Here is a 23,394-nt window from a genome sequence, read left to right on the forward strand (position 1 = left end):
AGAGTCAGTCTGGTGTAGCGGTTAAGGTATCAGGCTAGAAACCTGGAGACTGTGAATTCTAAACCCGCCTTAAGTATAGAACCAGCTGGGTGACTTTGGGCCAATCGCTCTCTCTCAGCCCTAGGAAGGAGGCAATGGCAAACCACCTCTGAAAATCTTGCCAGGAAAATTGCATGGACTAGCCCAGGCTGTTGCCAGGAGTCAACACTGACTTGAAGGCACACTGCCGCCCCCTACCCCCGCAAATGTTAACAAGCAAATTATCAGCCTCCAGGAAAAAAACCTCAAAATGAAATGATACTGATGCAAGAAATTACTTTAAAATTCTAAACTGAATAAAGGACAGCAGAAGCAAAAGGCTAAAAGGAAACAAATTGGTTGGAAAGCTAAAATTCAACTTTTTAATACAGTAGATTATGAAACTGATCGATATATCACCCTTGGAATTCTAAAAACCAGCTAGCCAAACTAGTCAGAAAATTCAATTATCATATGATAATTCAAATAATTTTTTTTAGCTACCTGGGCATTTTATTCAATCTTATTCTTCCTGGCAATGTCACTGGAAGGCAATACTTCTGAAAGCAAAAGCTACTTTTGCTGTGGTACTTTTATCCTAAAGGGGGGAGATTTGTCTCTGCAGCAATTCAAGTTTTAAATGCAAGAATCTCATCTCATATGGAGCTCCAATTTCAATGACAGCTGTCAACAGTAACATAACCCAGCTGCAGGTGAAATCCTTAAGGGCTCTTTTAAATGTTCAAAGTTGTGTCCCAAATTCTGTTATTCTCCTGGAAACCAGACAATTCCCTCTGAAAACAAAAGCTTGGCTAAATACAATAAAATGTTTGTATCAAATATCTATATACTATTAAAACTCTTGTGCCTGTAACCTTCAACTGGGTGAAACAGTGCCTCATAGGACAATAATTTTTGAACCAACTGGGCTAACTTACAGAATGTGTCAAAAATTTGGGACACGTTACTCCCATGGGATTGACATTTGGGAAATGTGTGGCTACTTCAGCACTGCTGTGCTGCCACACCACCACAGTCGGTCTAGGTCACATGATCGTCATGGGCGTATCCCTGACCTCTTTCCTGCCTCCCTCTGTCCCCTGTGCCCAATCGGCTGTCAAAAGGCCCGATGGGCGAGTGGCAATTGGCTGCTTTGGAAACAAGGCAAAAAATTGAAATGTTGGTGGGCATTGAGGGAAGGATGAGGGAGTGACTTGGATGCCTGCTGGTGAGGTAGGGCTGGCTGGGGGGCTCTGGTGGTTGATGTGTGAGCCCTCTTCTTCCCTTGAGGAAGGGGGCCCTTGGGGACATGCTGTAATGGGGAGTGGGGATGAAGTTTTCCTCATAGTCTGTGGCTCCCTTTGTTCCATCTCCCCCCAGCAAAGTGGCAGGTAGTTCCATGGGTCAGCCGAGGAGGAGGAGGAGGAGGGGAGGAGATTTCACCAGGGGTCTCCTGAGGGTTGTAAGGGGAGGGCAAATGGTGCAAGCCTATATTATATGTAGAAGGGAGGGAGGGAGGGAGGGAGGGAGGAAGCAAAGTCAATGGGGAAGCCGGCAGCAAGTTGTAAGTTGCTAACACTCCCACTGCTTTTTTGCTTTTGGTCATTCTGTTTCTCTGTTTAGGTAAGGAAATATCTCTGAAATGATGACCCAAGGGGTCATGGGTTGTCTAGTATATTTTAAAAAACAAGAAAGCGATGCTATGTGAAACTTTGAATGTGGATATGAGGTTTAAACAAATCAGATTGGTCAGATTGATCCCAATTATTTGTTTTCTAGGAGTAATGACATTGGCATTTTATTATATTAAATTAAAATTATGGGACAACTTAATAAGGAATGAATGGCAAATATGTTATAAGTAGATTTCAAAAGATTCCCATCTCTCAAAGATGTTGTCACTGTAATGGTATTGATCTTGAAACTGTGAATCATATTTTATTATGGAGTCCTTGGGGTTCTCTGAGCTTGGTTCTTTTCTTGCAAACATTTTGTTGCCCGGGTAGGTAACATCTTCAGTGCTAGAATGGAGTGGGGTTTGCTCTCTGTTTATATACAGTGGCCTGCCCTGCCAGTGTTGGTGGGGGTTTTGTTTTGTTTTATTTTTTTCCTGGTAGTTCCTTGATTAGGGTGTTGTTTACTGCTTGACTGTATGTCTAGTGATAATCTTGGTGTTAATCTCTGCTTATCTGGATGACGATTGCTGGTGAGGAGATGTTCTGGTCTTTTGTTTTCCTTTTTATTGCCTCTTTTGAATAGCTTGTAGATGTTGTTTATCTTTATGTGCCTGTTGATGGCTGCCTTGTCTGAATACCAAGCTTCCAGGAATTCCCTCACATTTTTGGATTTAGCTTGGTCTGAGATGCTGACAGTTTCCCAGTTGAATCTATGGTTAAGTCTGTCCATGTGTTGTGAGATGAAGGAGTTTTCATTGTGTCTTCTAACTGCTAGTTGGTGTTCATGGATGTGCTCTGCTTGCCTTTTGCCTGTCTGTCCTACATAGTGGTTGTTACAGTCCTTACACTGTATGTTGTAGATGACCCCTGTTTTTTCTTCTTGGGCTACTGGGTCTTTTGGTTTGCTTAAGATGTTTTGGAGGGCTTTGGTTGGTTTGTGTGCTACAGAGATGCCATGTGGTTGTAATAGTCTGTTGGTAGTTACTGAGACGTTCCTGATGTATGGCAGTGTGATCCTTTTCATAGCTTGTGTTGGTTGTGTTGTAGTAGGTTGAGTGGTCAAGCACTTTTTGATGAAGTTGCGTGGATATCCATTTTGTTGGAAGATGTGGTATAGGTGGTCTGTTTTCTTTTTCTGCTGTTCTGGGTTGCTGCAATGCATTTGTGCTTGCTTAAATAATATTCTTACATAGCTCCTCTTGTGGGAGGTTGGGTTGTTACATTGGTAATGGAGTACTTGATTAGTGTGGGTTGTCTTCTGATAAACTTGGGTTTCTAATTTGCTGTTGTTTCCTCTGCTGATGAGGATATCCAGGAAGGGTAGCGTGTTGTTGTTTTATTCCTTTCTGGTGAATTTTATTCCTTCGAAGATGTTGTTGATGGTTTCATGTGTCTTCTCTAGTTTTTCCTTTTTTATTATAACAAAGGTGTCATCTACATACCGGATCCTTACTTTAGATTGTATGTGTGGAAGTACTATAGTTTCTAGGCATTGCATTACAATCTCTGCTATGAGTCCTGACAGTGGTGATCCCATGGGTGTGCCTCTGATTTGTTGGTATCTTTGTCAATCAAACTGAAAATAGGTAGTGAGGCAGAGGTTGATGAGGTCCATGATTCTGGGTATCTCGATCTGGGTGTATTTGGTTAGGTCGGATGTGTTGTGTAGTACTGCTGATATGGATTCTTTTGCTAGTTCTGGGTTTATGGATGTAAAGAGTGCTGTGACATCAAATGAGACCATAATTTCATCTTCATCTATGTGTACATCTTTGATTTTCTGGAGGCACTGTAGTTAGGAGTTGATAGAATATTTGCTCTTCTTTGTGAGATGTCCAAGCTTTTTTGTCAGTTCTTTCGCTATGTTGTATGTTGAAGTCCCTGGTAAAGATACAATTGGTTGAAGCAGTATGTCAGGCTTGTGTATTTTTGGTTGTCAATAGAAACGTGGGAGGATGGGTCCCCTGCTTTTCATCCAACACTGTTCTTCTTTTGTGATCTGGCCTTTCTTGGTTAGGTCATTAAGGGTTCTGATGATCAGGCTGTCTAGTTTCTGTATTGGGTTGGTGTTAACTGGGATGTAGGTTTATTTGTCCTCTAAAATTTTTTTTGGCTTTTTGCAAGTATTGTGATTTATCCATAATAACTGTGGTTCAGCCTTTGTCTGCTGGGAGGATGATAATGGTTTGGTCCTTCCTTAGGCTTTTGAGGGCTGCTCTGTCCTCTGCTTTGAGTTGGTGTTGATACTGTGTTCTTCTGATCTGTAGTATGATTGTCTGCCTTATGTTTTCCTGGGTCTCTGTATATAAACAGAGAGCAAACCCCATTCCATTCTAGCACTGAAGATGTTACCTAGCTGGGTAACAAAATGTTTGCAAGAAAACAACCAAGCTCAGAGAGCCCAAAGGACTCCACAGTTCAACCCTGAGCTACACATATTCGCTTCTATTGGTATCCTATTTTATTGCACTGTGAGTTTTATAAAAGTTTTCAGCAGGATATAATCTGCTTATTTTAAAATCAAGGTCAGGAAGAGATATTTCTGCATAGCTTATTTTGCTGTTATTTATTGTATTTTATGGCACACTATATGCACTATGGTTACAAGAAGAAACTTACTTGCTACTTCTGCTAATGGACAGATGACAGAATGCCTGAGTCTCTAATTAAATGTCCACCCAAGTTCATGGCATTGTGGCAGGCTTCTAGATATTTTGGATTAAAATTTTCATAGTCCCTGGCTATTGGCCATGCTTTTTGGGACAAATACTCATAGCAAAAAGGTCTAAGAAGGGAGAAAGTTGCTTGTTCTCCTGTGTCTGATGTGCCTCTCTTTTGTTTAATTCACAAGTAGGCTGATGTAAGTGTATCTCCCATTTTGAAAATGCATTGGCATTGGGAAATAAATTAGAATGAAACTATATTTGAAAAAGTAACTTGTGGGAGCATTTCCATGCCCAGAAATATCTATAGCTTTGGAAGCAGGCCTTATGAAATGCTGATTCTTTGCAGTGTCCTTGTCCCTGAGTAAGTTTCCCAATTCTCTGCCTTTCTGCTGTTGGTATCTACAAAAGTGACCATTGGTGATGATGCCTGCTAGACTCCTACGGAGGGCTGCCATGGCTCTTGCACAACATGTATCACCATTCATCAGAATAGAGATGTTTAAATACTGATATATTTTATTATTTATTCAAAAACTCCAAGAATGATATTGCTTCTTTTTCAATGTTATGTTCTAATAAAAGTCCATGTACACCAAAAACTGACTTCTGCAGCATCATGAAGGAGCAAAACATGAGGGAGGAGCAGAGAATCCAAGAGCATGCCTGGAGAAATAAAAACTTAAGGGGGGTATGGGTGGTTGCTAGAGGTATATATAAAGTTGTCTGCAACATCTAACAGAAGGAAGAGGCAGAGTTGCTTCAACTTTACACAGGGGAAACAGCACAGCCCAGGTGTTAGTGGGTCTAAGTGTCCCCAGTGAGAATGCCCCCTCAGTCAGGAGCCAGTGCAGGGAAGCCAGAAGTTGAGCCAGGGGTCACCCGGCTTTACACCTGGGAGGAGGTGAAGCTCCGCACAGGCAATGGAAACTTCAAGGAAGAGAGATGGCTGGTCATCGACCGAAAGGTTTATGATGTCAGCCAGTTCTATTTGCGGCATCCAGGAGGGCCTCGTCTCATCAGACACTATTCTGGACAAGATGCCACGGTGAGTCCTTGCTGGGGGGAAAGAGAGTTCAGAATGACCTGAGGGCTGCCACAAAGCACTTGCTTTGCATGCACACCGTTCCGGTTGAGGTCCTGTCTTCCCTGGCCATTCTCCAAGGTTCTCAGCTAGCAGAATGAGGGGAAAAGAATCCCTCCTGCCTGAAGCTGTAGGGAATTCCTGACATTACAGAGTGGTCATTCTGGGTTGGACAGCCCAGTGGTGTGACATAATGTAAGGAAGCTCCAGATGGTGGTTGTATCACTTGGCAGTTTTATAGGACTGAGTGACAAAATCTGACCAAAATTCAGAAGTGGCATTGGAAAGGGAATGGGGCAGGGGCAGGGGCAGGGGCAGGGGCAGGGGCAGGGGCAGGGGCAGGGGCAGGGGCAGGGGCAGGGGCAGGGGAGATGATTGCCAGAGAAGCAGGTTGCTGTAATTTGCAGGCTTATTTTCAGTAATGGAAAAGGGTACATTTCTTGCTGCAGTTCTGTGTGCTATTAGATTGCTTAAACCTCACTGACTACCAGGGGATGTAAAAAGCTTCCCATGTGCCAGAATACAGCTTAGGCCTGAAAATCTGTTCAAAAGGTCTTGTGCAAAAGTATAGATACCATTTAATTTTTGCCCAAGAAAAAATCAGTTTGGCAAACTTTCTCAGCTAAAATATGTGACTAATATTGATTGATTATTATGTGCCATCAAGTCAGAGTCAACTCTTAGTGACCACATACATAGATTTTTCTCAAGGAGAATCTTTTTTCAACCTGGTCCTTCATGTCTACCAATGGTGCATCCTACAACTGAGTCCATCCACCTTGCCACTGGTTGTCTTCTTCTTCCCTTTCCTTCCACCTTTCCCAGCATTATAAACTTCTCCAAAGGTCATTTGTGCCTCAGGTGAGAACTCTGAGTTGATTTGTTCAATGATCCATTTGTTTGGGTTTTTTGGATATCCATGGTATTCTCAGGAGTCTTCTCCAACATCAGAGTTCAGAAACATCAATATTCCTTCTATCCTTCTTCTTCAAAGTCCAAGTTTCACTTCCATAGATTGTAACAAGGAAAACCACTGCTTGCAGGATTCTGACTTTTGTAGCCAGAGACACATCCCAGCATCTGATTATCTTTTCCAAGGGATTTGTGGCTACTTTACCAAGTGCTAGTCTGTGGTGAATTTCTTGACTGCTGGTTCCTTTACTGTTGATGGTTGATCCTCAAAGGCAGAAGCTGTCCACCACTTCAGTATCTTCATTGTCAGTTCTAAGGCTGATTGTTCTACCTGTTGTCACTAGTTTGGTCTTCTTTATGTTTAATCATACTCCAATTTTTTCACTGTGTTGTTTAACTGTCATTGCTTGAGCTTGCAAATCACTTGCATTTTTGGTTATCAGCATGGTGCAGATTGTAGATGTTTCTTCCTCCAATTTTAACCATGTTCTAATTCAGTTTCCCTCAATATATATTCTGCATATACAGTAGGTTGAATAAATACAAGGACAGTATGCAGCCTTGTCTTACTCCTTTGACAACTTGGAGCCAGGCTGTTTCACCATGTTCTGCCCTTCTTCCTGACCTGTAGTATAGGTTTTGCATGAGGACAATGAGATATTCTGGGATTTCGATTTTTCTAAGCACATTCCACAACTTGACATGATCAACATAATCAAAGGCCTTTCAATAAAAGTACATGCTGGCTTCCTAATGCAGAATAGACTTAAGGAAGCTCATATATGATGTTTTATGTATAGTGGCTTGTTGTGTTGCAATGGTGTGTTGTATTTTGGGATTAACAATTCACTGTAGACCCCAGAAAGTAAACCTTACGTGTCAATATGTTAACATTCAAAATGTTAAAAGGGAGGACTGTGGGAGTGTTGTATTTCAAGAACCATTTGTGATACAAATGCATCACAAATACACTTTGGATGCTGAATGGAATGCACTATGCAGCATAACCAGTCTAAATTATGTACGGAACAATGTGTAACTATGTTTAACTACGTATATCACTATATGTAACTATCTGTGACTATGCAATTTACAGGATAATTACAGTCTCCAAGGACACAGGTTTCAAACACCTTTGTTCTAGCAGAGGCTAGGAAGAATAACGTTAAATATAGTTCTGCATGCTTGCTTAATAATAAAGAAGGATCAGTCTTGTTACACCTTTACAAATGAAAGCATAGTTTGAGAAAGTATAGCCTTCAAGGATGACTAGTGTGGTGTAAGAACAGATATGTATTACATAGTATAAACCCTTCCCCTGGGCATTCTCCCATAAACAGAGCTTTATGACATATCTCAATAAACTGCAGTAAGCCTCATTCACTTTGTTGTCCTAACTGCTTTCTAATTGTAACAATATTCTTTGGCTTTCCGAATTAGCAGCATGCATCAATAACAATGTCTTGCTCTTCCCAGAGCAAGCTGTTTGCCATAGAACGGAATGGATAAAATCCCCAAACAGCAGAACATCAATATTGGAAGGAGCCAGCCTAGTTCACAGACTTCATAGATATTTAAGGTACAGGGACACGAAAGAGGACAAAAAATTAAGGGACATATGATAACATAAAGTTTGTTAAAAGTATGGAAGATTAGACACTCAGACCCCATGACTAGACTAAAGACACAGCAAGAATTCTTGGGTGAAGGTGGGAATATACCATGGTTGGTGTACCTACAAATAGTTGGAAGAATAAAAGGAGACCTCAAAAATGAGGAACAGCTTCTGTGAAAAATGACAGAATCTGAAATACCCATATAGCAGGGTTTCTCAACCTCAGCAACTTTAAGATGTGTGGGTGTCAACTCCCAGAATTCCCCAGCCAGAAACACTGCCATATAGAATCAAGACCACCTATTGGGAGGTATATACAGACTGTGACTTAGGTATAACCCAAAGACAGAACAAATAAAAAATGGTATGATAAAACCGACACAAAACGTTAAAGAAACATTCCCAACACAACAATGGGAGGAATTATGGAACCCATCTTCTCCTTTTACAAATGATTAATATGGTTTTTTAAAAATAATTGAATATTATAAATTAATGTTTAAAGAAGGCTACTGTTTCAATATATAAACAAAAAGAATCAGAGATGAAATTCTTTACATGTCTGCAAGGCAGCTTTCTTACTAGCACCACACCTGCACATTCTAATATTCTAAATCTCCTCCTCCTCCTCCTCCTCCTCCTCCTCCTCCTCCTCCTCCTCCTCCTCCTCCTCCTCCTCAAAATGCAGTTTCTTCCAGAAGAAAGAGCTCAAGTCTGAAAGGGAGGGTGTTCCTCCATAGGAAAGGAGGGAAAAAAAGTCATTTTCCTTTATCACAATTTCTTCTTGCTTTCATACTCCCACTTTCTCCATTCTTGCTCCTGACAGCCAGCCATGTAGTTCCATTCCTTTTTCTTTTTTCCTCCTCTTCCTTCTTCAAGTCAGCCTTGAACTCCTTTCTCCCTTCCTTCCAGCCTTCAGGCCTGAGAGCTCCAGAGGCAGCTGCATTGCCAAGCTTTGTTTCTCAGACACAAACGCTAGACGTGCCTCTGTTCTTTTTAATTATCCAGGTCACTCTCTTGGTTTGCTATTTGTATATCCCTTCTAATTATTAAGACATCAGCTGGCTTCTTTTGCATGTCCAGTGTAACATCTTTTTCCATGTCATTCTTGTAGCCTGTTTGTAAATCCACTTTCAACTCAGTCTCGATCTTGTAGGGAAAACTTGTTCCTCTTCCATAACATCTTTTAGACACAGTCTATCTATAGAGGCAGATGCTCTTAAAATTAACTTCTGGGTTCATTGCTCAAAAATATCCTTCAATATCTCCAGTGTTGAAATATTTTGCTTCATTCTGTAGTTGTAAATTGAGTTTAAGTGTTCTTCTCCTTTAATTGTAATCTTTAATTCCTTCTAATTGCTCTAGTGCCCAATTTTTTAAATCTTACTACTGTATGTTTTTTTAAACAAAAAACAAAAGCATTTTCTCACAGGAAGGTTTCTTTATAATTAATTCCAAAATATGATTTTAAATTTATCTGGACCCTTAGTCCAACTGTAACTTTCTAAAATCAAAGTTTTAATCACCGTCTTGCTGTTTATTCCAAATATATATTTTTTAAAGTTCAAGCTCAAGAGGCAATTACATTGCCAAGCTTTGTTTCTCAGACACAAATGCTAGACAGGCCTCTGTTCTTCTTTTTAAGGGAAAGAAATAACCCTTAAGGGTTTCCTTGACCCTGGATCCCCTAGAAAAGCATAGTAACTGCAGCCCTAGAAAGCAGTTCCTGTAGGAGCCTCTTCATCTGGCGGTTTCATATAGAATGCCAAACCAGAGTGGGTCTACTCTTAGACTGCACTCCCTTGACGTACCCCGTTCTGCCTCCCCATCTCCCTGGCTCTCATTTGCAGAAACCATCTTTTCTCCTGTTATGTCGGAACTGGAGATTTTGTGCTTATTTCTCAACTCCTGGAATAAGACCAATCCTTTCTAACTGTGATGCCTGAAGGATAGCAGGGCAGCCCTTTACATCCAGGTGGTTTTTCACAATAGCTGTAACCATGGTTGTGCACTGCAGGGGAGAAGCTCTGTATGAGGCAGGGGAGAGGCAAATGGCTCAGGGGGGCCCAGTGGATGGAAAGTAGATAAGGAAAGGGTTTGATGAGCCCGACTTATGAAACAGCTGGGCAGGGTTTTTTCATAATCAGAAGGATTAAGATTAGGTTTGCCCATAAGGTGCCCTACCTCCTGCTCTAATATTGCTAGACTGTAGCAGATGCTGAGCAAGATCTTTGTGGTGACCATTCTCAGAGGCGGGTGAACCCAGACAAAGCCGGTAGAGAACCAGACCACCCCAAGGACCCAGCATGGCAGGGGAGGAAGTTTCCTGCCTTGCTCCTCCTTCAGATGAACCAAAATAATTGGTTCATTTGCCTCAGCCCTCAGTGTGAGCCATTGTCATAGAGCTGGGTTCCTCCAGAGCCTGTTGGGGAACTTCACCCTCAGTGTCTGTGGAGAGGCCCTCAGGGGGTTTCATCTTTTCACAGAAGCGCACCAAGCCACCCAGCCCAGAGTTGTTTTAAGACAGGCAGCTATACAAACATTACAAATTAATTAATAAATACATAAATAAATAACCATATCTATCATATCAGCCTTGCTGTCTTCTCCTTTTTACACCTCCTTTCTTTCTGAATTTCTCAGGATGGCTTTGCAGCTTTCCACAAGGATAAGGGGCTGGTAAAGAAATATTTGAACTCACTGTTAATTGGAGAGCTGGCACCAGATCAACCTAGCTGCGAGCCCACCAAAAATGTGAGTATTTCCCAGCTCTACCTTTAGAACACAGGATGGGTACACATGTATCTGTGTCTGTGTCTGAGAGAGAGAGAGAGATGAAGAGAGAACCGAATCCATTCACATGTAGACAAAGTCCTCTGTTACAGTTAGAGCATGGAGTACAGTTAGAGCATGGAAGCCTCATTCGCCTTGTCCTAATGCTTTGAACTACCCTGTACAATGTTTGTTCTGCTTAAAGCGAAGATGAGGAGGCAGCAGAAAGAATTTTCACGTGTACCTGCTGAGACATTGACGCAGATCCAAGGAAGCAGCTGGATACTATTGTCACTGTCCTTGTGATCTCATGGAAAGGTGAAAATGCAGCACAGATTGCACAAGGTCTGCTAACCATTTGCTGGGCGCTCTCTTAACTATCACCGTTCCTCACAGGAAAGGCTGGTACAGGATTTTCGTGAACTACGCTCGAAAGTGAAGAAGATGGGACTCTTGAAGTCCAGTTTTGCCTTTTTTACCTTCATGTTCCTGCACGCTTTCCTGCTAGACGTTACATCCTGGCTCACTATCTGGTACTTTGGAAAATCTTGGGTGCCTTTCCTTATTGGCGCAGCATTTTTCACCATTGCACAGGTAATGTACTATTATCACTATTGAGTACAACAGGATGTGAAATTATTCTTAAGTATTCCAAAACTAATAGTTAAGTCAATACTTCTTAAGATATTCTTGGTAAGCATTCAGTGTGTTGCTAATGCAGTTTCAACCTTTTTGTACATATGAACACGGGAAATTAGTTGATACCAAATCAGACCTGCTGGTTTGCTGGTTCTTCTAGCTCAGAAATGAAATGTTACACTCAGACAAGCAGAGGCCTGCTATATTCTGCCCACTCTTTAGGATGGGAAGTCTTTTATACCCAGAAGGGGGGCGAGGGGGGGGAGGAGAAAGAGAGAGAGAAAGAGAAAGGCATACATGAATATTAGTCAAATATAAGGAGATGGAGAGTCCCAAGTTTGGAGAACTCATTTGGGCATTTGGGAGTGAGATTTCTCTCAATTCTGATTTTAAAAGAACAGAACATTTCCAGAGAATTAGATTATATTTACAGGCCAAAGCTTCTAGTGTTTGATGCGTTGAGGGACAGATGTGGGCCTGCATACACAGAACCCTTGAGAAAAATGCCTGAGGAAGACTTTGCACACAAATTGACAGTTCCTTTAGAAACAGTCCCTTGTAGCAATGAAAACCTCTTTTAGATGAATTCATATTCTGTGTCAGCACTTGGAACACAGATTGAGTATATAAGGGATCCTACCCTCAGGTCCTTGTCTCCTCCTCCTCTTCCTCCTCCTCCTCCTCTCCCTCACAAGATTTTACCCATGTTTTTATTTTCCACTACCACTATACTGTCACAACTGTATGTCTCTCGGGGCCCACAAATCTAAGTCCTAAAATAGTAAAAATATAAAACCACATCATAGCGTTCATTAAAAAGGACAAAATTGAGCTAGCCTAAGGGTGTCCCCCCCCCCCAAGAGAATGTACAAGCCAGACAGACTTAATTGGAATGAATCCCTGTGCCCATATCCCGTAAGGGTTTTTAGGCTAAAACCGGCATCTTGAATTGTCCTCAGAAAACCTGGAAGCCAGAGGAAGCCATCTTACACCATCAGCTTGCAGGGAGGTGAGATGCACTTTGTGGATGGTTGAAGGGCAGCCTCAGGTAGAGTGCGTGGCAGTCATCCAATGTAGAGGTGGCTGTTGCCGGACCTCCCTCTCCAAGAAAGGTCACCACTGATGCACCAGATGCAAATGGCGTCACTGCCAAGTCCAATCTGCCTCTTCATTACTGGTAGGGACAGCTTTCATTCCTTCACCTCCAACACTAACTTTTCTCTCCCAACCACAGTAGCAACGTGGGAAGTTGCCAGTTTCCAGTGATTCCCTTATCCCACTTGTCTAACTTTCTTACATCTCTGTTGACTTTTTCTCCATCCTCGTATACAAAATTTGAATCTTCTCCAGATGTATGACTCTCTCTCCAGATGCTCTCACAGTTTCTCCATCCACCAGTCCACTTCTTCCCTCTAATGTTCTCCTTCACCTGACTTATCTTTCCTCCTTCCTTTTCCTCCTCCACCTCCGTCTTCTTTCCACACACTTTTCTGCTCATATTCTTTCTCCCATCCTCTCATCCTTCCACAATGCACCCTGAGCCTCAGACAGAATCCAATTGTTCCTCAGTCTACCCAACTCCTACACTTTCCATCTCTGACCATGCAGACCAGAATCAACTGCAGTTCCCATTGCCCCACTCATCTGAAACAAAGAGGGGGAATCTTAATGTTAGCAGAGTTTGTGGGCAGAAATCTGCTTGGGCCACCATGGGGAGAGCTGGCAAGTAGAATTCCCTCCTGGGTGATATATGTACACCATACTTAAATATTATGGTGCAGCTGTGGAACATCCTTTTCTATAACTTCGTCCTACCTCACTACTGTAGCTTTTAAAGGCTAACAATAATGTAGTGGGGCCAGTTATCCCAACATTTATCATAAATGCAGGCCTTACTCTCTTGGAAATGATTATGTTCATGCTAAAAATCTGAGGAACACAGCTTGGTTGGAAGCCTGAAATCAGTACAGCAGCCCTGTGGGAATTCATGGGAATGTTGCTCCCAACCTGCACCCATTATATTTAAAAGTTTCATTTAATTGAGTAGTTGTCTTTGAAGTATAATGCAAAGCATTCAATAGAGAAGTTTTTTAAATTATCCCTGTTTCTGCAAGACATGGCCTTACTGGGAATCACAACAGTGTTCTTTCCTAGCCTTCTGGGAATCAATAATACTTAGGATGAAGACGCCTACATTTCTGTTTAACTTTTTTTGCTACTGTTGGTACATAAATAGCTGTTATTACATTTCTCAATTTAAGTACTTCCCAAAGGAATATTTAAACAAAGCAACCAGTCCTTACAAACGAAGCTCTTGTGCAGGGAAAAAGATCATATCCACTTGGTGTTGCTTCTTGCCTTCCAATATCGTTTCCTTCAGCAGAATGAAGATGCTTACATTTCTGTTTAATTTTCTTTGCCGATAGCTGCGATTGTGCTTCCCAATTTAAATACTTCTCAAATAAATATTTGAAAGTATGGTTGCTTAAACAAAGCAACCAGCCTTAAAAACCTGACGAAAGAAAAGTCTCATACACTTCATGTTCTTCTTGCCTTCCAGAACCAATATGGCTTCCTTCAGCATCTTGGGCATATTTCAGTCTTTCGGAAGCCAAAATGGAACAGACTGGCTCACACTTTTGTGATGGGAATCCTTAAGGTAAGAGTCTAAAAGTGTGGCTGGGTTTTCTCAAATCAACTTTGCTGAAGCTAAATTGTTGTGAGTCACCCAGAGTTGTTGGAATCAGGCAGCATACAAGTTTAAATTATTATTATTGTTGCTCACTCAGTCAGCCAGATGTTTAGACTGGTTTGGGCATTTTTATCCATCTATCGAATCCTTCCCAAGGACCTGAGATAGGCAGATGTTGTTTAATGGAGTTAAAGGTATCGTTGCAGGATGTAAGCTGTTCCAAGTAAAGCTGCCTTTTGCAATTGACTGATGTTGATTTTGTCAATGCCAATAATCTTTAAGTGGTGCTCCAGATGTTTTGGAATTTCACCGAAGGTGCCTATTACTATTGGTACTATCTTTGCTTTCCTTTGCCACAGTCGTTCTACTTCTGTTTGCAAGTCTTTGTATTTTGTAATTAGCCATTGCCAGGTCTTCTTGTTATCTGCTTTGCCTGCTAGTTTTTTTGTGTATTGACCATGTAATACTTTTCCTTGCCATGTCTCTTTTCTATTCTTCATTTGCTCTTTCTTCTAGGCCAGTTTGGTTTCTTTGGTATTCAGTAAGCCTTCATGGTGTACTAACTTCAGTTCATCTTCTTCGCTGTCCTTCAGATATTCTTCCAATGCCCCTTTTTCTTCTTCAACTGTCTGGTCTACTTGCAACGTTCATGCCCACCTACGCTCTTTGGTAAGCAGAGCCTGTCAACGTCACTGCGTGGATGAAGGGCATGACTTGTTGTCATTATTTTTCTGGTCTTCCTATCCAGGGCTTTTAGTTCACCTTGAGTCCAGTCCACTATTCCAGCTGTATATCTAATGACAGGAATTGCCCAGGTGTTAACTGCCTTGATGGTATTTCCACCACTGAGTTTTGACTTTAAGATCTTCTTCACTCTTCTGATGTATTCAGTACTAACTGTCTTCTTGACTTCAGTGTGCTTGATGTTGTCATCCTGGGGGATGCCCAGGTATTCGTAGTGGTCTTCTTCATCCAGACTCTTGATATTATTTCCATTGGGCATCTTGACTCCTTCAGTTTTCACTGTTTTTCCCCTGTTGATGTTAAGGGTGGCACATTTGTCCAGTCCAAACTCCATTGCAATATCTGGGCAGTATATTTGGAGAGTGTTGAGCAGCGATTCCACTTCCATTGGTGTGATTCCATACAGCTTCAGATCATCCATGTAAAGGAGGTGGGATAACTTCCTTTTTGTTTTTGATGTTTGATAGTCATGGCCAGACTTGTTCAGTATTGTTGACAGAGGAATCAATGCAATGACAAACAGTAGTGGTGATAGTGAGTCTCCTTGAAAGATTCCTCTCTTGATATTAACCTCTCCCAGACTATCGCCACTGACCATCAACTGTGTCTTCCACTGTGCCATTGATCTTTGCACAATGCTTCTGATGTTTCTACTGATGCCTGTTATTTCTAGGCACTTGATTATCTAGTCATGTGGCAGGGAGTCAAATGCCTTCTTGTAATCAATCCAAGCTACATTCACATTGGTCCTCCTTCTCTTACAGTTTTCCAAAATCATCTTGTCAATTAGGAGCTGATCTTTTGTCCCTCTGCTCTTCAGGCAGTTTCCTTTCTGCTCAGATAGAAAGAGCTTGTTTTCACCTAGATGCTTTTGGACTGCATCAGCTACCACACCAGTTAGCAATTGGAAAGTTGTCGGTAGGTAATTGGCCTGTAGTTGCCTGATGCTGCCCCTTTTGCTAGAACTTTCATTATCGGGTATGGTTTTCCAGATGTTAACCAATCTTCAATTTCACCTCCTTGCAGTATGTTGTTAAACTGCTCGGCAATGAGTAGGTGCAGACCAGTCAGATGTTTCAACCAAAACCATGCAGTCCATCTTCACCTGGTGCAAACCAATTCTTGATCTTCCGTGCCCTTTTCTCCACCATTTCTGCTGTTCTTACAAGTTCTTTCATTTCAGCTTCTTTTTTATTCTTACCTACCAGCTTTATCCAAGCTGCATTCTTGTTGCATTTCTTTGGGTTGTCCCATAGCTGCTCTCAGAACTGCACTATTTCTTTTTTGCAGGTGTTGACTGGTTCATTGCAGTCTCTTCACTGATGGATGGGTTGAAACATTTCTGATTTGACTGAAATTGGAGATTCTGCCTGTAGTGTGCAATTCGAGCTTCGTATGTGCTGATCTTCTTGGCTATGGCTGTTATTTGCTGGTTTATTATTTCCAGTACTTCCTTGATCTTCCTTGTTTCCAGGTGATATTTCTTGATCAGGTATTCTTTGGTCTTCTTGTTCTTCAACTTCTTTTCCTTCACCTTTTCTAGCTTGCTTGCATCTGATCTTAGCACACTGATCTTATTTTCCAACCGGATCTTCCATTTTGGGGGTGCACTGTTTGGCTTTTTTTCTTGTGTGTTGATTTTGCATCCAGGGTATTCAGTTATAATTACAGCCGTGCTCTACATCAGTTGGTTTGTTTCTTGCAGTGAGCTGGAGCTTATATTTGATATTACAGTATTGGCATCATTTAATACTTGTGCTAGCTGTTTCTTTGTAACAAGATTCAATGCAGGCAACCTTATTCTGTTGTTTTTGTCCTGTTCTAGATGTGCAGTTATTCTTTGTTTCAATTCCTCTTGTTTTTTAGTCAGAGAGCTTTGTTCTTTCTGAGCTACTTCTGGCAAGGCTTCGATTTCTTTGCCCTTTGCAGTTCTTCGAATTCTATTTCTATGAATACTTTGTTTCATGTTGTAAATCAGCACTGATCTGCTAGCCTCTGTTCTGTTGTTTCTGATTCTGGATGTTGTTCTTTCCAGAAGTGGTGCGTGTTCTGTTTTGTTTTTTTCAGATATCCTCTTCTCTTTGGACTTGATTTGTAATAGCAAATCAGTACTTCTTTGTTTTCAGTCTTTGTATATTTGCGATGGGCAGACAACTTTTCTTCCAGTAGTTCTGCAGCTGCTGGCCCTGGTTGGCATTTTTATCCACCTATCAAGTCTTTCCCAAGGACCCGGGATAGGCGGCGGTGGCATCATCATTATCATCATCATCATCATCATCATCATCATCATCATTATTATTATTATTATTATTATTATTATTATTATTATTATTATTAATTTTCTTCTATGTCTGGCAAGGTCTGCCTTGTGTTCCCTGAAAGAAAGACAAGCTATAAATGTAATACATATAGTATATAAAAGCTTAATTTTTAGATTTTGAGGATGATTTCTGACTCCTTCTACTTTACACTGTAATGGAGACAGAAGGATGATTTCTGGGATTTCAGTGGTGAGGATGATAAATACTGCACAATTGAAAATTACATATAAAGTAATTTTTCAGCACTAGCTTCAATTATTTAATCTAATGCACCTTTGCAACTGTGCTAATTTGCTCTCCTTAATACACATATGTATTAATTGTATGTATTAATTGTATTAATTAATTAATTAATTAATTGTATGTATTAATTTCCCCCAATATATAGAACAAAACATCCACACCGTAGGCCCAAAAGGCCAGGAGGTGTAAGAGATACAGCATGTCATACTTTTAGGCAGAACGTAGATCTAGACCGTGTATCTCCAGTAACTATCCCAGCAGCACTAGAGAGTGACGTGATTTTTGCAGCTTGCAATAAAAATTCACCATTTGTAATGAGAAAAGAACCAGGCCTTGATAGGGTCCATCTTCCTAACCATTTGGGAATAGCTTGAGTAACTGTGACTTTTTGTCTTATCAGCCGAATGCCCTGGAGAAGTGAAAGGTTGTCTGAGTGATTCCCCCATTTGCTCAGTTACTTTTGTAGTTCTATCACTTTTTATTGTGCTAGCAATTTTTAGTGTCAGGAAGAAGCAGACTGATCAGGAATAAGTACATGGCAATGGTTCTTCCAAAGAGCAAATGAAGACTCTTTTTTCCCCCCCGATATTTTCTGTGCAGGGTTTTTCAAGCAGCTGGTGGCTTGATATACATAACCAGCATCATGCCAAACCCAACTGTTTCCGGAAAGACCCTGATATCAACCTGCACCCAGTTCCCTTCAGCCTAGGAAAGCCCCTCTCTGTGGAGGTGAGTAAAGGGAAGGTCTGGGAGTGCCTGAAAGAACCTAAAGGATTTAGAAATGCCTACCTTTAATTAGAGAGCATCTAGCAATTTGTCTCCAGTTTCATTCAATCTCACATATGTTCAGCCAGGAACTTGCCTGCTTTAACATAGTTGTCTATGTTAGTATAAGACAGATGTTTTGTTATTTTTTTTCTGTTCCTTCTCAGTTTGTATTTTTAGTTTGTAATGTTATTTTTTTAATGTTTTTCTTTAAGACTAGACATTGTTTTGTTAAAAAAATCAAGATAAGAAATAAGAAATAAAATAAAAACAATCTGGATTTTCTTTCAGAGAACAGAATTCCAATGTTCTATCCCTAAAAGTTCATTATGCATGCATTTTGAACTGAGACGTGCACAATTTTCAGAGAACGATAAATCCCTGAGTATCTGATGATCAAGAAGGGCAGCCAGTGGCCTGCCAGGCACATGTACTGCCTGATTCCCCCTCCCCTCCCTTCTTTTGAAGTCCCAGAACTCCCAGATTTGCAACCCCGACTTTCAGCAACAAAACAGCAAAAACCTTCCTCAGCCTGTCCAGTCTGAAAGTACCCTGCCAAGTACAGAAAAACTTGAAAACACCTGGCTATATTCATTTGTGTGATATGATTGTGTCCTTAGCAAGTCCTACGAGCTTCCAGCAAGACAAAAACATTACCGTAAATGTTACTGCACCCTTCATTCTCTAGACATAGCAAAGTTGCCTGTCCCCAGTATCTACTTTTGTCCAGAAGGGATGGAGCAAGTCACTTCACACTTAAGGTCGCAGAAAACAAATTATGTAGAAATGGATGTATTTATGTGATTTATGGAACCACCATCTCAGCGACAGAGCAGTGACTCTGGGTGGCATACAAAGATTAAAACCACCATTACAGTCTATAACCCATTGATACCCTGCTTAAAACAGCAACTCCCCAAACTCCTGCCCTTACTTAATGAGGAAAACTAATAACATTTGACACTTCTTGAGCTGGACTGTGAAGAAGAGAGTTAGCAGGCCTATCCTGAAGAGTGGTTTACTTGGCCCTGCACTAAACTGCTGTGCTTCTGTTGCAGCTTGGCAAGAAGAAAAAGAAATATATGCCCTACCAGCACCAGCACAAATACTTTCCCTGTGAGTAGCTCTGCCATTTTGCCCTAACAAGTGGATCCAACTCTAAAACGCCAGCATCAATAGAAGCTAAGCCAAAAGCTGGCTTAGGGTGATACATGGGTTCAAAGGCCAAACTCTTTCAATAAAAATATTCAGGTTTTCCTAACTGGGCTCTTCCAGATGTTAGACCATAATTCCTAGATTTCTGGAGTTGCCGTCCCAACACATACAGAATGTGCTAAGTTAGACTGGCGAGATGGCCAGCAGACAGAAAAATTCTGTAGTAAGAATTAATTAGCCAAAATGAAATGGGAAAGGAATGAGAACCATTCAGAAATACTTGTAACTTTGAGTGGCTCAGACATCTTTGAGTTCTTGTTTCATTTTTTCCAGTTTTAACTCCAGTAGCATACATGGCTTTTATGCAGTTCACCTTATTCCGCTATCCAGCTCTAAAGAAAAACTGGACTGTAAGTAATTGACGGACACACAGACACAACACTTACTTAGTGTTTGGACACTAGAGGGAATCCATTGTAGATAATTTTTCTAGCATCATGTACCAATCATACATCATTTTATAAAAATTCTCTTTAAGATCATAACACAATGTAAATTTCAACCCTTTTAACCACATATTTTCCCACTGATGCAACACCTCACAAAGTAGTTGTGGGGAAAATAGAAGAAGGAAGGAGTATTTGGCATGTTCACCACCTAGCATTATTTATAAAAATAATAAAGGTGGATACAAATAAATCAGTAAGTAGATAGTCTAGGATGCACAGTGCAAGTTTAGCCCAGCTATCAATGAATGTTAGCAGTTCAACGTTCAATTTATTGAGAAAGAAAACTCCCTAAACACAGACTCTCATTTAAGTAAACATAAGCCAGGGGAGAAACAGAACCAGGGAGAGCAGGTGAAGACCCTCCCCTTCTCTGTCTGCCACCATTTGCCCCAGTGGTCAAAAGGCTGTCAGGTGCAAAGAGAGAGCGCCGTTGCCAACACCACCTTCGAATGGGCTGATCCCCACACTTGGCCTGTGGGTGGTGTGCTGGAAGTTGCATCTCAAAAAACTGTAGGCGGGGATCAAGACAACACCTACATTTGATTTTATTTCATTTGTGTGTGTGTTGAGTTGCTGTTGCCTCCTGGGGCTCGCCTGGACAACACCCTGCAGTTTTCTTGGCAAGGTTTTTCAGAAGTGGTTTGCCCTTGCCCCCTTCCTAGGGCTGAGAGAGAGTGACTGGCCTGAGGTCACACAGCTGGCTTTGTGCCTAAGGCAGGACTAGAACTCACAGCCTTTTGGTTTCTAATCTGATGCCTTAACTGCTATACAAAAATGGTTCTCTCTTTCATTTACATTTACTTAAAAGCAAAAATAGTTTACATGCCTACTTTCCAGTCTTATATTTAAAAATGTTGTCCTCCTTTTCTCCTGTCAAATTAAGATGACAATTCGCTATCAACCTGCAATGACTCTTGCCACCATCACCAAGGCTGTAGGAGCCCTGTGTGATCTCGGACCCTCAGATTGTGCACCTCTGATGTGTAAGATTGCACTGCCACTCTCTTAGCCACTAGGTTATGGTACAGGACACATTGTCCATTAGAGCTGGGCTGGGTCAAAAAGGTTTACACTCGAATGCTTAGAAAACAAAGAAAGAGAAACCCAACACACAAGCCAAGTAAGAGTTACTCATTATAGAGCCTCCTATGACAGGAAGCCACAGCGGCTGGAAAGAAAGGGACCAACTGGAGGTCTTTACCTGCTGTCTCTTTCTCCCTTAGCTCTCTGCAACATGTAATGTTGTTGGTTCATGGTTCAATGACTGGTTCACTGGGTACCTGAACTTCCAGATTGAGCATCAGTGAGTATGACCTGGAGAAAAGGGCAGGCCATAGAAATATGGGGGGAGGGGCGAGACCTTCATGGCAGTCACAAACCACACGCAGCCGATCTTAAGCAGGGCTGCAATGTTTTGGACCTGCCAAAAGTTCTGGGATAGTCACCTGACACCATCTCTTCTTCTCGCAGCCTTTTCCCCACCATGCCTCAACACAATTGCTACAAGGTGGCTCCTCTGGTGAAATCTCTGTGTGCAAGCACGGTGTTCAGTACGAGTGCAAGCCCCTGCTCACTGCTTTTGCAGATATCGTACGGTGAGTTCATGGCTAAGGGAGGGTCCTCTCAGGCACTGGCTTATCCAGTGATAAGGATAAGGAGCCAGGAACAGCACAGAAGCCACTGCCATGGTGAAGAGGCCCTCGCTGTCATAAATCCCCTTCTCCTTCCCCTTTCTCTTTCTGCAGCAGCCTGAAGGAGTCTGGGCGGCACTGGCAGGAAGCTTATCTCCATGCATTAGGACAGGAAGGCACTCAGACAACAGAAATAATTAACTTGGTAAGAAAGGACGACTTTTGATCATGGAGAGAATAGGATTCTTCCAATGAGGAATGGTTCACCGCTCTGTTGCGCTTCCTTAGCACAGACATCAGGACTTGGCCACCTCTGCATGTCACCATTTATGAATGGGAGACAAGCAGCGGGCTGGGCCTGAGAGAGAAAGATGTTCAGGCAGACCTCTTGGGATCTCTCTCTTTGGGTTGATTGGTACCAAAAGTAGGAAAAGGGAAATAACACAAAGAGTGTTTCCCTTTAAGAAGGTTGGGAGCATTGGCAAAGGAGTTGATAAACATTCACACTTACCTTCTCTGACTTGCCTACTGTTGCCATTCCTTGCAGACCATGGTAACTGTATCTTTCATACACCAACCCAGGTCTTTCCAGTGAGACACCACCACACTAATTTGGAGTTAGAGATCATTATATTTTGCAAGATCCAACTTTGTGTAATGATCAGCAATCATTAAGAAGTACTTCCGAATGTAAGTTTCTTTAATGAGTCTTTCTTCATTTCTTGTCAGTGGTTCGTTCAGTTCTCATGACTGCCTGCCCGTGTTTATTTGAAGAACTGAAGACTGGTGGAGACCTTCCTCCAGGACCCTTCCCATTAGACGTTAAGTCAGGACCATCTTCTTTGTGTGCTGCTACCAGAAACGTGCTCCCTTTCTCTTTCTTCCCTCCTATTCCCAAGTCAAAACTTCTGTTTTCTTACAGCTTTTGGAAAGCCATTTGACAATTCCTGTCGATATTTAAATGTTTATTGTATTCAGTACTTCTATTATTTTTGTGAAATAATATTGGACATTATTTTATTCTGGCTTATAGTTTTTTTATAATTCTCTGATGTGAGAAAGCAGAAATGGGTATAGCTGAGGTGAAATTTGAACTTCTGACACGCTCATTCTCTTGTGATAACAAAGAAGCTGGGACAAAATGATTCCTGCCTTACTCCATTTGCTAAGGTGGACGAAAAAGGGATGTGCCTCCCGTGATTCTAAACTTTAAGGTAAACCTTGGTGGCTGCTTGGAACAAGAGGGCCACCAAGACTTTGGGTGGGATCATGATTTAGTGCTGTCACTAAACCAGAATGCAGAGTCCAGAATGGCTTAAGACAGCTTCGGAGAGAAAACAGAAGCTTTGTAGTACAGCTTCAAACACCAGTGGAGGTGCCTTTACAATGAACTGGGAGTGGGTAGAAGATGACATCCTCTGTTACTGCATTCAAGAAGTGGCAGATGGCCCCCACTGGTGATGCGCCAGGCAGAAAATGTGGCTCTGCCTTAAAAAGTGAAGTCTCCTTCCAGTCCAGCTGGCAACCATATGCAAGTGACTTGCTGTTGTCTTCTTCTGATTTAAGGTGTGGGTGAGGGGGACTTCCCAATCTGTAGCTCTGTGAACAGCATGAACAGAACGGAAGGGACATTTTATCATGCTTGGTGGACAGTAAAAAAGTTTTAAAATTTGGGATTCAGATACATACTTTGATACAGAGGATTTCCAATCAATATCCAATTGAACCCAGAACTTTTCTTTTTAGGATTAATGGACAAACGGTTAGAAAAAAGCCATGGAAGATTAGTTCAATATATGATTACTACATTTATTGTTGACTGGAAGCCTCTTATGGACTTTTTGTATATATAATGAAAAAAACGAACACGTGATTTACAGTTTTGATGATTAGACAGGATAGATTATAGAAAGAAGAGTAATATGATGTAACGTCACAGAGAGGGGTTAAAATAT

The 23,394-nt window shown here is 41.5% G+C and overlaps 1 protein-coding gene across 1 annotated transcript; it reads left to right on the forward strand.

The window, feature by feature from the left end:
• The first annotated feature begins 5,183 nt into the window (after positions 1-5,183).
• LOC148215005 (acyl-CoA (8-3)-desaturase-like) lies at positions 5,184-22,189 on the forward strand. Its single transcript, XM_088145103.1, has 10 exons — positions 5,184-5,405; positions 10,612-10,722; positions 11,137-11,334; positions 13,940-14,038; positions 17,980-18,108; positions 19,203-19,260; positions 19,633-19,709; positions 21,279-21,403; positions 21,554-21,644; positions 22,169-22,189. The coding sequence occupies exons 1-10, from the start codon at positions 5,184-5,186 to the stop codon at positions 22,187-22,189; spliced, it is 1,131 nt and encodes a 376-aa protein (XP_088001229.1).
• Positions 22,190-23,394: the final 1,205 nt, after the last annotated feature.

This window comes from Python bivittatus, unplaced genomic scaffold (assembly GCF_059951505.1).
Source record: "Python bivittatus isolate LINGU-HERP-01145 unplaced genomic scaffold, Pbiv_v1 ctg000480_np1212, whole genome shotgun sequence".
NCBI classification, from domain to species: domain Eukaryota; kingdom Metazoa; phylum Chordata; class Lepidosauria; order Squamata; family Pythonidae; genus Python; species Python bivittatus.